General features: G+C 41.9%; 1 protein-coding gene across 2 annotated transcripts in view; it reads right to left on the reverse strand.

Moving 5' to 3' along the window:
* LOC126214863 (meiosis-specific nuclear structural protein 1-like) overlaps positions 1-17,471 on the reverse strand; it is a 94,943-nt gene that overhangs the window by 48,226 nt on the left and 29,246 nt on the right. For both annotated transcript variants that reach the window (XM_049941501.1, XM_049941500.1), the window contains exon 5: positions 9,498-9,727. In XM_049941501.1, coding sequence (XP_049797458.1) covers positions 9,498-9,727 — 230 coding nt within the window. The remainder of the gene's footprint in view (positions 1-9,497; positions 9,728-17,471) is intronic.

The following is a 17,471-nucleotide window of genomic DNA, read 5'->3' on the forward strand; positions in this document are numbered from 1 at the left end:
ATCGGCACGCCTCAGAAACAACTGTGCTCAGTCTCAGCTCTGTAGCTAACCTGTACGGTTCTGTTCTGTGCTTTCAAAATGTTTGAGACTATCAACTCGACCACCGCGTGTGCGGTTCACTCAGTGATACGGTTTTTGTCAGCAAGGAACCTGTCTGCTGCAGAAATTAATCGACAGATTTGCGAAGCGTACAGTGATACTGTTATGAGTGAAAGCAAAGTGCGTAAGTGGGGACGAGAATTCAAAGATGGCTATGAGAACATCCACGATGAGGACCACTCCGATCGCATTTCTTTGATTACAGATGGTTTGGTGGCTTCAGTTGAAGTGAGGATTAGTGAGAACGGGCGCTTCACAATAACAGGTCTCGCAAATGAATTTCCTAATGTGTTGAGATCAGTGTTTACAACATTGTTTCTGAACACCTAAAGTTTAGGAAACTTTGCTCCCATTGGGTCCTAACAGAGGACCGCAAAAAAACCAAGGATTTGAGTGTGTGCTGAAGTTCTTGACTCGTTATCACGAAAAAGGTGACAGCTTCTTGAGTCAGATCGTAACTGGAGACAAAACACGGGTTTCGCATATCACACTCGAATTGAAGCAACAGAGCACGGAACAGAGACATGCACATTCGCCTGTGAAGGTGAAGGCCAAACAGACTCTGTCCCAGCGCAAAATCATGGCGTCGGTGTTTTGGGATAGGCATTTTGTTCTGTTGGTCGACTTCATGCAACGAGGAACCACCATCAATGCAGAAGCGTACTGCCAAACCCTGAGAAAGCTATGCAGAGCGATTCAAAACAAAAGCCGCAGCATGCTGACAAAGGGAATTGTCCTTCTCCATGACAATGCAAGACCTCACACAGCGATTTATTGGACAGTTTTGGCTGGGAAGTTTTAGACCGCCCAACCTACAGTCCTGATCTTGCGCCGAGTGATTACCATCTGTTCCTTCACCTCAAACAACACATCAGTGGCAACCGTTACAATGACGACGACGGTGTGAAAATGGCAGTTAACTCTCGGTTATCGGAACAGGTGGCAAGTTTTTATGAAGAGGGTATTTTAAAATTGGTTGAGAGGTATGATATGTGCTTGAACAAACTTGGCAACTATGTCGAAAAATAGAATAAAGTATGTACTTTCTTTTGTTGTGTATTTATGTTTAAACGGACCTTCCTTAAAAAACACACCTTGCATAAACTATCTGTTGACACACTGATTGTTACAGGCAGCACCAGGGGGTACCATCCATGCTCCCAAGCAGCATTCACATCAGAAAATGGCAGCACTGCTATTTAAGATAGAGTGCAAAACCCATCAGGCATCATTTCATCACTTGCTCAGTTCTGGGTCAGGAGCCGGCTGCACCTTGCACACCATTAGTCAGAACTTCACCGAGACTCGCCCCGACACTCGAATCTACACCGCTAGTGAATGTCGGGGGCACGTTCCCTAGAGCAGACACCACACATGTACCAGCTCAGCATTAATAAAACACAAACTACAGGGTCAGATTCCTGACTGGAAATGGAGGAAAAAAGGTCCTAAAACATGTGTCCAGAAACGGATAGTGTGTGTGCAATGACAACAAATCATCCCGTAACACGGTACACAGCTGCATTGCATCCACATCACAACACATGTTCAATGTGGCCTCCACTGGATTGCAGTTGATAGGTATAGTAGTGGTTGTAATACAGGATACACATAATTGTACCTCGGTTTACACCATGTTGGCATGCCACTTGTCTGGAGCCTGTACCGTGTAGAAACCGATCCTCAAAATCTGGTGTTCGCACAGTCCAATGTCTCCCTGCACATTCGTCTGCCCGAAAGGACTCATTATCGTACAAACACTCAGAAAGCGATCGAAATGTCAAGCGAGGTGGTCGGTGTGTCTGTGAGGGTATTTGTTTTGGCATAGCCGGGCTGCCTCTCAATCGATTCCATCTGCTTGGGCGCACACAAACACCATCTCGACTTGTTCCTGACAAGAATACCAGACCATTCTGCTGCTTATACGAGAGTTGTCCGGGAAGTAAGTCCCAATCGGTCACGAAATGGAACCCACTGGGAAAATCCGGTAAAGCTTTGCACAGACGTGTTGGGCAGTGTCTCTAGTATACCCATCTATCATGTCAAGTCACTCTTTTCAGTTTTGAGTGAACAGTGAGCATGTAAAGATGTGTAGGGAATAGCATCTGCCGTCAAGTACGAAGACCCGGTTAGAGATTTCGCCTGTGTTATGCAGCCCTCATAACACAACTGTCGAGCAGTTCCTTCCTCGTGCCAATCCTCGGCCGCACACTGCAGGGGCAATGAAGACGCTCTTGCAGCATTTTCAATGAGAATACAGTCCGTAATTGGCTCCCACTGAGACTCGTCTCAGGAACCGCTGGCTACGAAGACAAAATTTTGTCACAGACAACGAGCTGCAGACCGGTGCAGATAACTGGCCGAAAGCACAGGCGGCTGCTTTCTATGATGAGGATATTGGAAAGTTAATACAACACTATAACAACACTTGAAGTTGGAGCAGCGACTGTGTAGAGAAGTAGGTGGAAGGTGTACCTAACTGTTGCAAATAAAACATTTCTGGTTTTTACTGCGGTTTCCATTTTGCGACCGATCGGAACTTACTTTCTGGATAACCCTCGTAGTATGCTGCAACACACAGGGAACACATGGCATGTGATCAGAGGACCTGTCATACGCCATCACCACCTACTGTGACAATGATGCATTTTTGGACACATGTTCATACAATCTTCTTTCCTCCATCTCCAGTCAGGAATTCATCCCTGCAGTTTTTCAGTTTTATTAACATTCGCCCTGTAAATATCATAGTAATATCTATGAGCACAGATGGCCCACGGCAACTTCAGTGTGGATGCACACTACGTCTGAAATCTTGCAGGATGCAGCCAAAAGCTGTGAGCAAAGGAGTTAATTGACAGTACATGCTACTAGCATGTTTCAAGTTGAGAATTTGGGTCAGGTGGGAAGTGTGTCTGGTTCACTGAGGCGGTTAAGGCTCCTTTAAAGTGGGATATCTGGGTTCAAGTCCCGGACCGGCATTGCACAATTGTCGTCGATGTCTTCGTTTCTCTTCAAATCTCGAGTACAGATAGACCTCATTTATATGTACACAATATCCTGTATCTGTTCACGTATTAGTTTTGTATTTTGTTCTTTATCCTCGAGCAATACGCGGCAGACACAGTTCACCAGCAGATATCCCTACGTCACACTATGTGCAGTGGGGAGCTACTGACGCTGTTCTGAGTGTCAAAGAGGACCTTAGACTGATATGCTACAAGAGTTACCAATAAAGATGTAAGACAACAATGTCACTAAAAATATGTTTAGAGCTCTTGCAGTCTTTAGTTGGGTTCAACCTCTTGTTCGCCTGTACTCAACCTATAACAAATGTCGAGTTACTCATATAAGAAGATCATTAATTCACTAGCTAAGAAACTGTGCCTGAGAATTCATACACATGTAATTTATTTTTGACTTATGAAGTTTCCTTGTATACAAAGTTTGTAGTAGTATGCTTGGAGATGTGAACAAAGAGCTCATTTGCTTCACTAACGTGGGAGACAGCCACAGAAAGCTGACTCTGTGAAAAGCAACTGACTCTAAGGTTAATGCCTAGAACACTCAGCATCTGGCCTTGTGGTTTGTTTATGGTCATTGCATAACATGTTGTTGTTGTTGTTGTGGTCTTCAGTCCCAAGACTGGTTTGATGCAGCTCTCCATGCTGATCTATCCTGTGCAAGTTTCTTCATCTCCCAGTACCTACTGCAACCTACATGCTTCTGAATCTGCTTAGTGTAGTCATCTCTTGGTCTCCCTCTACGATTTTTACCCTCCACGCTGCCCTCCGATTCTAAATTGGTGATCCCTCGATGCCTTAGAACATGTCCTACCAACCAATCCCTTCTTCTGGTCAAGTTGTGCCACAAACACCTCTTCTCCCCAATCCTATTCAATACCTCCTCATTAGTTATGTGATCTACCCATCTAAGCTTCAGCATTTTCTGTTGCACCACATTTCGAAAGCTTCTATTCTCTTCTTGTCCAAACTATTTATTGTCCATGTTTCACTTCCATACATGGCTACACTCCATACAAATACTTTCAGAAACGACTTCCTGACAGTTAAATCTATACTCGATGTTAACAAATTTCTCTTCTTCAGAAACGCTTTCCTAGCCATTGCTGGTCTGCATTTTATATCCTCACTACTTCGACCATCATCAGTTATTTTGCTCCCCAAATAGCAAAACTCCTTTACTAGTTTAAGTGTCTCATTTCCTAATCTAATTCCCTCAGCATCACCCGACTTAATTCGACTACATTCCATTATCCTCGTTTTGCTTTTGTTGATGTTCATCTTATATCCTCCTTTCAAGACACTGTCCATCCCGTTCAACTGCTCTGCCAAGTCCTTTGCTGTCTCTGACAGAATTACAATGTCATCGGCGAACCTCAAAGTTTTTATTTCTTCTCCCTGGATTTTAATACTCCAAATTTTTCTTTTGTTTCCTTTACTGCTTGCTCAATATACAGATTGAATAACATCGGGGAGAGGCTACAACCCTGTCTCACTCCCTTCCCAACCACTGCTTCCCTTTCACGCCCCTCGACTCTTATAACTGCCATCTGGTTTCTGTACAAATTGTAAATAGCCTTTCGCTCCCTGTATTTTACCCCTGCCACCTTTAGAATTTGAAACAGAGTATTCCAGTCAACATTGTCAAAAGCTTTCTCTAAGTCTACAAATGCTAGAAACGTAGGTTTGCCTTTCCTTAATCTAGCTTCTAAGATAAGTCGTAAGGTCAGTATTGCCTCGCGTGTTCCAACATTTCTACGGAATCCAAACTGATCTTCCCCGAGGTCGGCTTCTATCAGTTGCATAACATACGCAGTGCTATTCAAAATTTTCGGGGCTGGTGCTGCCATCTGTTGAAAACCTTACCTTTGGACTAATGGTCACCATCACCCTCGAAGTAGTTCACATCTGCACGTACACACCGGTCCCAGCGCTTGTGCCACTGGTCAAACATTTTCTGGAAGTTCTGTTCTTTGAGGGTGTTTATCACTGCCAGTAATGCTTCTCGAATCCTCTCTAGTGTGTCGAACCGACGGCCTTTCAACTTCAGTTTCAGTTTAGGGAATAGTGTGAAGTTGAAAAGTGCCAAACCTGGTGAGTACGGTGGGTGGGGTACAACCGCCATGTTGTTTTTTGCCAAAAAGGTCCTGGTGAGCAAGGGCGTGTGACAGGGCGCATTGTTGTGATGCAGCAGCCAGTTCCCTTGACGCCAAAGTTCGGGCCATCGTTGCCATACGTTTTCATGAAGCCGTCGCAAAATGTCACAGTAGTACAGGGAACTCACTGTTTGGTTGGGTGGAATGAATTCCTTGTGCACAATTCCCTTGGTATCAAAGAAAATGATGATCATGCTCTTCACTTTGCTCTTGACCTGTCTCGCTTTTTTGGGTCTCGGAGCCCGGGCTCTTCCACCGGGACGATTGTTGCTTTGACTCTGGGTCATAACTGTAAATACAGCTCTTGTCACCAGTGATAACCCGTGACAAGAAGGTGTTCTTGCCACCTAACGGCGCAAAGATCTACTACTCCTACTTTCCAGATAGCAGCACCAGTCTCGAAAATTTTGGATTCCACCTTGTAAACCACATACATGTTTAAACATAAATGGTAATTTGTTAGGAATAAGTTGGATTTGGGATATAAAAACTTGTTGCACGTGTGATTTCCCATAAATATTTCCAGTTATATGATGTTCCTCTGGAAAGAAGTACCTTTAAGTCTCCGTAAGTGAAGGATTCTGAGGAGCGAGATAATGCGTGATGCTTTCGAGCAGAGTTACACCGCACCTCGCTTTTGGAAGCAGTTTCCTCACAGTTAGGCAAAACCTGACATTCTCACACCATAGCAAGTCTCAGCTCACAACCTCCACTGGATTCTTTAAGTCCTCAGTCTTTTAGCCATTCAGGTGTATTCAAAGACATGATCTCTTCCTACACAGTTTTATTCATAAACAAAACTAAATAACATCTAATAAGTAGGAATCAAAAATCAAACTTAATAAAATTGTTTATCCCAGCAAAGAATATAAATAAAACCTACCACGATAAGTAAAGCAATGTCGTTGAGTTTTTAATACATAAAGCAAAATCAGTAAATCCATATATCCTAGCTAAGTAAAAACACTGTTAATTTCTATTCTTGGAGATAAGACTGTAGTGCTTAATTTTGTCATTCATGTAAACTTCCAAAAATACATCTATCACTGGGTAAAAAAATATTAACGCCATTGTCCATTGGTTCTTTGGTATACTAATAAACTAACAGTGTCATCTACTGGTTCTTTGCTAAGCAGACAATTTTAGATAAAAATTTTAAATTACAATATCTCTTTTTTCCATGTTCCAATTTTGATGAAATAAAGCCCATATGTTGTCCCACACTACACTCAAGCTACCTGACAACCCCATGAAAATTCATCCAATAGTTTAGGAGATTAGCATGTTCAGACAGACAGACATGATGAGTTTAAAATTTTATTAGTAATATAGATTTTGATGTGAAAGAGAACTTGTATCAAAAATTTATTAAATCACGCCCTTTCACATTTACTGTAAAATTGCTACAAAACATTCAAGAGCCTAGATCACATAAAATATTTCTTTATTTAGACAACCCATTTCAACAGAGTTTTCTGTCATCTTCAAGTCTTAAAAATCTTTTTCTTGTGAAACGTGTTCATTTTACATTGAACCTCACACCAAGTTGTCAAGTGAATAAAAATTGGCACATTATAAATGGTTAGTAATACCTGAAATATTTAAAAACATAAAGCACCTTGTACAAAAGGCCATGTCCATATACAGGGTGGAGAAAAATTGTGTCACGAAATTTTAACCCTGGATAGTTGACGCCAGCAGGAACCAAAATTACTAATGTTGTGTAGGTCAACAATGCACAATTTTTAAACTACAGAAACTTAGCATCACATACTCCGAATGGCCGTGACATTGCCCTGTTGCTGTTCGTCAGTTGACGGGTAGCGCTATGGTTCTCAATTCATACATACAAATGTCCCTCGACCCGTCACTGCCCCAACATAATACGTACACGTGTCGAATAGGTCCTGCTGTTTATCTCTACCTCACATCAGAGGATTCACACGTAAGCTTCGCTTCGGAGCACACACACGTCACCTGCGATTTAGTCACACAGTAAGCATGGCGGCACAGTATTCGACTGGAGAACAACGAGATATGGTTTTGTTTAAGGACTAGCCGACGGTAATGCACACGAAGCATGTTGTATGAGGAACGGTACCCAGCAAGACGCCACCCACACCCACAAACATTTACAGCAATTCACCAGCAACTTGGTGAAACAGGCTCATTAGTGGGATATTGTGGTGATGATGGAAGACCTCAAACACAGTGGGATGCTGCTTTTGAAGAGACTGCTCTCGAGCACTTCGAGGAAGCACCTACGACAAGTACTCGAGCTGTTGGACACGACATGGGGGTCACTCATCGGTTATTCTGTGAGGTTTTGAGAAATGATGGCCAGCATCCATACAGTTTTAACCCTGTCCAAGACCAAAATCCTGTGGTGGACTATGAACACAGGCTACGATTTTGCCGGTGGTTCCTGCAACGTGTTGCACTAGATCCTGACTAAACTGCCATTGTGTTGTTTACCGATGAGAGTACCTTCCATCAGGAAGGCCTTTACAACACCTGAAAGGTTCATTACTGGGCAAGGGGAAATCCTCACGTCACGTACGTCCACGGACACCAGGAACGATTTTTATTCAACATTTGGGCAGGCATTGGGGGTGACCTTCTGATTGGGCCGGTCCATCTACTTCCTTGACTTACCGGAGCAAATTACCGTAACTTTTTGCAAAAAAACTCCACCTGGCTCGTTGGAAGATGTTTCCCCAGACATACGGCTACGCATACGGTTGCAGCACGATGAGGCACCGGCGCATAACAGCCGTGCTGTGTGCAGATATTTAAATGAACTCTTTGACAGCGGGGTAATTGTCAGAGGTTTTCGTCACGGCCCCTGTGATCACCAGACCTCACGCCACCGGACTTTTTCCTGTGGGGATTCTTCAAGGTTCTAGTTCACCCACCCGAACACGTACCACCTAGCAACGAAGAGGAATTAATGGATCACATTCGACATGCCGCCAATCACATCAGGGCAGTGCTAGGAATCTTTGAAAGAGTTCGGCAAAACACTGTTCGACATTAACAAGCTTGTGTTGCATCAGAGGAACACCAGTTCGAGCACCTGTTTTAAGTAAACAATGTTCTAGCTACCAAAATGGCCCTTTCTGGGGCCAACACAATTTGTAAAAGACTTTCTGCACACAAACAAACAGCTGTTGACGGGTTTGTTCCCGGTACATCTTATCGTGAATATACAATGGATGTGCCGGGACCCTGGCAGAGTGGAAGGCTGGCACGCTACCACCGAGCGTGCAGGATGCCTCGACTACATCGCGAACTCCGGCAGGCAAAGCATTCGTGGTCATGCGATGTACAGAGTATACAGCGACAGGGCAATCCCGCAGGCCAATCTGAGCACCTGGTGCCAAGTTTCCGTAGTTTAAAAATTGTGTGTTGTCGACCTACACAACATTAGTAATTTTGATTCCTACAGCGTTAAAATTTCGTGACACAATTTTTCTCCGCCCTGTATATACCACTCACAGATGCTTGCACATCACAAAAGCTACTGTCTACTTTGCTTTTGTGATGTACAAGCATCTGTGAGTGGTATATATTTGCACACGGCCTTTTGCAAAAGGTGCTTTGTGTTTTTAAATATTTTAGTTACGACAAACCTTTTGTAATGTGCCGATTTTTATTCACTTGACACCTCGGTGTGAGGTTCAACGTAAAATAAACATTTCCACAACGAAAGGACGGTGGGCCAATCACACGCCCTTCTTAAATAATCCGATTACTGAAACCGAGACGAGAATACAAAACCGGGTGGATAAATTGGTAACGACAACGAAAGGGTTTTTAAGATGTGATGATTACAGCTAAGTCTGTCGAAACTGATTTTCTGAAATAAAGAAATATTTTATGCATTTGAGGCTGTTTAATGTTTTTTAGCAAGTAAAACCGATCAGTCCTTTGGTACCGTCAAACTGAAAAAATTCAACACTGTAAAATTCCTACAGCATACATTCTTAGGAAAGTTAATCAAAATATTGCTTCCCATTACATATGTTACACAAAATATTTGTGTTCACACTGAAGAGTATCGACAGTCTGTTCTTCCTGTGCTCACATTGTAACTGGAATGGGATGGGGGGAGTGACGGTGCTACACCTTGTATCCTGCTCCACACGCCACAAGGTGGCTCGCAGAGCACAGGCACAGGAATTACCAATGCAGATACCTGCTTCGGCGCACACCTCACCTCATGTCCTCCTCGTGGATCCTGCGCACGGCCTCGTCGATCATCTGCTTCTCCTGCAGGAACTCTATGAAGGCGCCCTCCCGCCGGTTGTACGCCTCTATCATCTGATCCTGCAGCTGGTGGCGGTACTCTATCTGCCGCTTCGCCTCCTCCTCCTGCTTCTTCAGCTCCATCTCGTCGTCTTGCCGCTTCATCCGCTGGAGAGCCTCTCGCTCTTCGTTCGCGTACATCTGCGGAAATTCCGTTACGCCGGTCAAATTATTGGACCGCTATCTAGCTGACGAGCACCGAGCACAGACGCAAATCACTCACATAGGAGAAGCAAAGCTATTGGGAATTCAGAAACTATTCATTCGTCGATTCACTCAATATGTTCTATCGATTCCACCGAGAAAGGGAACCTTCGCTGGTATGGAATGAGTCAAGATATTTATTTACAAAAGACAAGCAAATCAGTGAAACTTAAAATATATACTCCAGTCCTTCTGCAAATTATCTGTATGTCTAGATTCGGCTGCAAAATACTAACGCGAATTCTTTACAGACGAATGGAAAAACTAGTAGAAGCCGACCTCGGGGAAGATCAGCTTGGATTCCGTAGAAATGTTGGAACACGTGAGGCAATACTGACCCTACGACTTATCTTAGAAGCTAGATTAAGGAATGCAAACCTACATTTCTAGCATTTGTAGACTTAGAGAAAGCTTTTGACAATGTTGACTGGAATACTCTCTTTCAAATTCTGAAGGTGGCAGGGGTAAAATACAGGGAGCGAAAGGCTATTTACAATTTGTACAGAAACCAGATGGCAGTTATAAGAGTCGAGGGACATGAAAGGAAAGCAGTGGTTGGGAAGGGAGTGAGACAGGGTTGTAGTCTCTCCCCGATGTTATTCAATCTGTATATTGAGCAAGCAGTAAAGGAAACAAAAGAAAAATTCAGTGTAGGTATTAAAATCCATGGAGAAGAAATAAAAAGTTTGAGGTTTGCCAATGACATTGTGATTCTGTCAGAGACAGCAAAGGACTTGCAAGAGCAGTTGAACGGAATGGATAGTGTCTTGAAAGGAGGATATAAGATGAACATCAACAAAAGCAAAACGAGGATAATGGAATGTAGTCGAATTAAGTCAGGTGATGCTGAGGGAATTAGATTAGGAAATGAGACACTTAAATTAGTAAAGGAGTTTTGCTATTTGGGGAGCAAAATAACTGATGATGGTCGAAGTAGAGAGGATATAAAATGTAGACTGGCAATGACAAGGAAAGCGTTTCAGAAGAAGAGAAATTTGTTAACATTGAGTATAGATTTAAGTGTCAGGAAATCGTTTTTCAAAGTATTTGTATGGAGTGTAGCCATGTATGGAAGTGAAACATGGACAATAAATAGTTTGGACAAGAAGAGAATAGAAGCTTTTGAAATGTGGTGCTACAGAAGAATGCTGAAGATTAGATGGGTAGATCACTTAACTAATGAGGAAGTATTGAATAGGATTGGGGAGAAGAGAAGTTTGTGGCACAACTTGACTAGAAGAAGGGATCGGTTGGTAGGACATGTTCTGAGGCATCAAGGGATCACCAATTTAGTATTGGAGGGCAGTGTGGAGGGTAAAAAACGTAGAGGGAGACCAAGAGATGACTACACTAAGGAGATTCAGAAGGATGTAGGTTGCGGTAGGTACTGGGAGATGAAGAAGCTTGCACGGGATAGATCAGCATGGAGAGCTGCATCAAACCAGTCTCAGGACTGAAGACCACAACAACAACAAAATCTAGATTCAGAGAGTGAAAAGTTCTGTTAGTGGCATGGCAAGTAGAGGGTTTGTTGTCAACCTGCATGACAAGAAGTAATTTACTGTGAACATACCTCAGTATCTGCAGATATACGAGCCTTGTTCCAAAACTAAGATCCATTTGGTCATAGAAAAAAAGATAAGCTGATGACAAAAGATTTATTGGCAGTAATATTTTACTACATATCTACTTTACTTTTCCACATAATCGCCGTTCAGATCTATACACTTTCTATATTGTTGCACAAGCTTCTTTAAACCCTCTGCACAGAAGTCTGCCACCTGGGAATTGAACCAATTGGTGACACCAGTCTTGAGGTTATCATTGTTTTGAAATTGTTTTCCACCCAGACACTTTTTCAAATGCAAGAAGATGAAATACTCTCCTGGTGCAAGGTTGGGACTGTACAGAGGGTGCTCAAAAAGTTCCCAACAAAAATCTTGAATTTTCTCCTCAGTTTTGGCAGCAATGTGAGGGCATGCATTGTCATGAGGAAGGATTATGCCACACGACAGTTTCCCACAGTGTCGAATTTGGATAGCATGTCTTAGTTTGTCTAGCACTTTCAGTGTATGTCAACTACAATTGTCGACCACAGTTCATCAGATCAATAAAATAGATGTCCTCATCTCCAAAAATGGTAGCCTTCATGTTTTTATTTGAGAAGGAAGACTGCTCAAACATTTTTGGTTTGGTACCACTGCATTGACTGTTGTTTTTATTCTGTGTTGTCGTATGATATCCACATAACACAACCTGTAATAATGTGGGAAAACAAATCATCTCCATCTTGTCCGTAGCACAACAAAAACTGTCATGCATTATGCATTCTTTTCTCTTTGTGCTGATCAGTGAGCATTTTTTGAACCCACCTCGGTCGCAGTTTGTGATATTCAAGCTGTTCAGTGACAATCCTGTAACCTGAGGTTAGAGAAACATCTTGGAATCCATTAGCCAGACCACTAATCATCAATCACCAATCACTTCGAAGTTTTTGGTTCACTCGATCAATAATGTCGTCGGTCCAAATGTTGAGCCTGCCACTCCACTGTTCATCGTGAACATTTATATGACCATTTTGAAATTCCTGACACTATTTTTGAACTTGTTTTTACACATTATTTCAGATCCATGCGCTAGGTGTAATTCCTGACAGATTTCAGCAGCTGAAGATCCTTTTGCCAGTATAAATCTTATCATATTGTGCACTTCACAACAGGGAAGATCTACGATTGTCTCAGCCATTGCGAGCTGCTCTCACCAACCAGCAAACAACCACTGAATCAAATCAACAGCGCAGCAGTTTCCTAAAGAGTTAGTAGACAGTGCTGTATGCATGAAACTTCATTCAGGCCTACCATCAGTCAAATATTGGTCACCGGAACTTAGTTTCAGCATATGCCCCACACATAAAAATTTTATATGCAAATATCATCATAATCAAGAAAATATTACACTTTAAATATTTTTAACACAGCAATTTTGTTTCTTATGCACTGTGTTTTTGTTGTGGTCTTCAGTCCAAAGACTGGTTTACAGCAGTTCTACGCTCTGCTCTGCCCTAAGGAAGCCTCTTCATCTCCGAATAACTACTGCAACTTACAGTCTATTCAGTCTGCTTACTGTATTCATCTCTTGGTATCCCTCTACAATATCCCCACCCGAAACCTCCATCCAGCACTAAATTGGTTGTCCCTTAATGTACGAGACTCTGTCCTGTCAACTGATCCCCTCTTCTAATCAAGTTATTTCACTAATTTCTTGTCTCCCTAATTCTATTCAGAACTTCTTCATTTGTTACATGATCTCCCCACCTAAACTTCGGCATTATTCTGTAGCACTACTTTTCAAAAACTTCAATTCTCTTCTTGTCTGAACTGTTTAATCATCCACGTTTCACTTCCGTACAGGGCTACCTTCAGAAAGACTTCTTAACGCTTGAATCTATATTCGATGTTAACAAATTTCTCCTCTTCAGAAACACTTTTCTTGCCATTGCCATTCTACATTTTATATCCCTCTGGTTCAGCCATCATCAGTTACTTTGCTGTCCAAATAACAAAGCTCGTCCACTACTTTAAGTGTCTTGTTTCCTAATCTAATTCCCTCGGGATAACCTGATCTAATTTGACTACATTCCATTACACCTGTTTTGCATTTGTTGACGTTCTTATATCCTACTTCCAAGACACTGCCATTCCATTCAATTGCTCTTCCAAGTCCTTTGCTGTCTCTGACAGAATTACAATGTCATCGACAAACCTCACAGTTTTTATTTCTTCTTCCTGAATGATAATACATACCCCAAATTTTTCTTTGATTTATTTTACTGCTTTTCCCATGTACAGACTGAATATTGGGGATAGACTGCAATCCCATCTCACTCTTATCTTAACCACTGCTTCCCTTTCATGCCCCACAACACTTACAACTGCCATCTGATTTCTGCACATGTTCTGTATAACCTTTTTCTCCCAGCATTTTCCCCTGCTACCTGCATTTCATTTTAAAAGCTATACCGTCCAACTTCATTCACTGCCAACAGATTGACCACAGTCTTAGACCGGTTGCTTGCTGCAAGTCTTATTAGTTGGCACTAGTTAGGTGACCCATATGTCGATGAGGGTGAGCTGATGGTGAAGGCAACACAACATTCAGTCCCCGAGCAGAGAAAATCTCTGACACAGTCAGGAATCGAACCCAGGCCTCCCGCACGGCATTCTGCTGCACTGACCACTTAGCTATGGAGGCAGACTACGCAGGAATTGGGTAGTGGTACAGCTCCGTGTCTTTCGTATCTATTAATGTGGTCTGATTCTTTGCAAGGATGACTGATTCTAATGTGATATAAAGTGACTATGATGAGGCTTATCATCCAGATTTTCAAATTACTGAATGTCAAGATGATAAACATAATTATTTTCTGGGTTTCCAAAAATATGTGCTCGCACAGGCTACGTTGACAATAACAACTGAACGTGTAGATTTCATTTTTCATTTATGTTACAACATAAAGTCAAGTGCTGGCACACCAATTGGGAACGATAGAGCAGAGAAAGCAGTGAGAGGTTGTCAGCCAATTGCACGCTGATCAACCCCTTTCCAGGATGACAACGCAACAGCAGCAGCCACTATGTGAAGAGAACATACGCACTGCACCCGACTACTCACGGCCCCAGCTGAACAGCAGCCTCAAGATTAGGCACTTGTACAGCAGCGACTTAGGAATTGTATATACTGAAGAAGCTTGTTTATTTTGTATGTCACCCTTTCCTGTGTAAATACAAAGTTAAGTATTTTATTTGTTCATTTTGTAATAAAACTCATTAATATGATTTGTTTGTACGTTGTCTAGTGATCTGAGAAAGCATGTTTCCTAGACACACCATATTTGATGACTAGGCAGGATTTAATGATTTATTTACACTGTATAAATATTTACAATAAACTAGTACTATATTATAAATCATACCACAAATATTTATTTTAAATTTTAAATACCAGTACCAATAAAGATGATGTTTTGATTAAAAGGATTAGAAATGACAAAACACCTAATACGCCTACAGTTACTGATAGTTGTGAAGATGGTACAGCTGCAGATATTCACGGCAAAAGAAAGTGTACTCGAAGCAAAAAGGGTGCTAGAAAAACAGACTTACGTGAACAAAATATTTGGAAAAGAAAACGGAACACTGGGTAGTTATACAGCACAAAAACTGGTAAAATCATTGCTGCCAAAACTTTTCGTAGTGTGAACTGCAACTGTGCATGTAAATGTTCAGCAAAATTCTAAACAATGAGATAAATAAATTATGTGACAATTTCTGGGCAGTGGATGGTGCTGATCATCAAAATCGTTATCTGAATGGTTATGTATATGTGATGCAGTTAAATGCCGATGCTCAAAAAATGGCTCTTGTTCTCTGAAAAGTTGTATCCACAGACAAAAAGAGTGCAAGCACAGAAGAAACAGGATAGGTCTCATTTGCTCCCTTTCTTTCCTGATGTCAATCACGGATATCTCTGTGGCTTACAAACAGCAGAAAAATGTCCAAGAGGATAAATAACAGTAATGACAGATAAAAATTAAACAATGGAAAACTCAGGATGGAATGTAACAATATTATGAGAAGGAAAGTTGCTACGCATCATACAGCAGAGATTCTGAGTCACAGATAGACATAACAAAAAGACTCACACAATTATAGCTTTCGGCCATAAAGGCCTTCTTCAACCACTCACATTCACACACACACACACACACACACACACACACACACACGACTGCGGTCTCAGGCAACTGAAACCAAAGTGTGGTTTCACTTGCCTGAGACCGCAGTCATGTGTGTGTGAATGTGAGTGGTTGAAGAAGGCCTTTGGTCAAAAGCTATAATTGTGAGAGTCTTTTGTTGTGCCTATCTGCGACTCAGCATCTCTGATGTATGGTGAGTAACAACTTTCCTTCTCATAATATTGTTATAATGACTGATATAGGTTGACTGATTAAGTCCTATAAATATTCATACCATAAAATATGTATTAAAGTGCAATGGCATTATATTTATCTTCTAAATAAACTAATCTGCCAATAACACATTGGATTCCATCCATTTTCAGTATAAAACTATTCAGGTGTATCTGCAATATTGGATTCATTTTATCTGAATAATGGAATACATCCTTCACCCCCACTTTCTGGGCAAAAGGTAATGAAATTTAATGAACCAAACACATCGTAATCCCTTGCAGCAAGTGGTATACTGCAATGTTTCAGGTATCTCAATCAGAAAACCGTCATCACTTAATTATGTTTAAGACTCAGTAAAATTGGAGTTGTACCACTATTTTAATAAGGCCTTCATATATTTTTAATGTAAGTTCCACTGGCAACATAACAAGTTTAGTAACAAGGACAAGAAATGAAACAGTACAAAACACACTTCAGCAGTCCCCTAAAAGAAATTATTTAGAAAAATTGTCTGAACTGCTTTGGCAATATTTACAGAATTGGAAAAGAAATACTACCAAGAAGATATCTGGAATAGCCAGAATTTGGAAGAAGAACAATTGGAAGCCCATGAACAAGATGCAGAGGCCAGGTGAGGGTTTAATGTGAATTTGAAAGGACTAAAGTGGCAGGAAATACTGAACCATAGGCTGTGGAAGAAAAGAGAAGATTGGAAGTGGCTTTGTGAATGACCTGCACAAGATGAAATGTTTGAAGAAGAAGAGCTTCTGCTTATGCTTCAGTGACAACCAATGACACTGCATTTGGCCACTAACAGCACCCAAGGCAAAAACAATGCAATCAACATATACAATTAAACTGAACAGGAATATTTCTTGACGAACATTGTTGCATCCTCTTCAATCACGAGTACTGAAAAATGTACACTGAGGTGACAACAGTCATGGGATCCTCCTATTAATGTGTCGTACCTCCTTTAGCCTGGTGTAGTGCAGCAATTCGACATGGCACGGACTCGATGAGCCGTGCTGCCTCAATAGCCATCTGTAATAGCAAAAGTGTTGCTGGTGCAGGACTTTGGGCACAAACTGACTTCTCGATTACATCCCAAAAATGTTTGCTCGAATTGCCCAAAACCTTCTTCAAACGAGTCGCGAACAACTGTGGACCGATGGCGCGGCATGTCATTGTTTGGGAATATGAAGTCCGTAAATGTCCAAGTAGTCGAACATAACCATTTCCGATCGGTGATCGGTTCAGTTGGACCAGAGGAACCAGTTCATTGCACGTATACACAGTGCACGCCACTACCGAGTCACCGCCACCTCGCACAGTGCCTTGTCGACGAATCGGGTCCGAGGCTTCGTGCAGTCTCTGCCACGTTCGAACTCTACCGTCAGCTCGGACTCGTGTGACCTGGCCACAGTTTTATAGTCATCTAGAGTCCAAATCGTACGGCTACAAGCCCTACGGAGGCACTGCATGCAATGCCGCGCTGTTAGCAAAGGCACCCGTGTCAGTCGTCTAATGCCACAGGCCATTAGTGCCAAATTTTGCCACACTTCCCTAACGGATACATTCATCATATGTTGACTTCTGTGGTTATTTCATGCAGTGTTGGCTGCCACAGCCCATTAGTGCCAAATTTTGCCACACTTTCCTATTTCATTCATTCATAGTACATTGACTTCTGTAGTTATTTCGTGCAGT

This window comes from Schistocerca nitens, chromosome 12 (assembly GCF_023898315.1).
Source record: "Schistocerca nitens isolate TAMUIC-IGC-003100 chromosome 12, iqSchNite1.1, whole genome shotgun sequence".
Classification (NCBI taxonomy): domain Eukaryota; kingdom Metazoa; phylum Arthropoda; class Insecta; order Orthoptera; family Acrididae; genus Schistocerca; species Schistocerca nitens.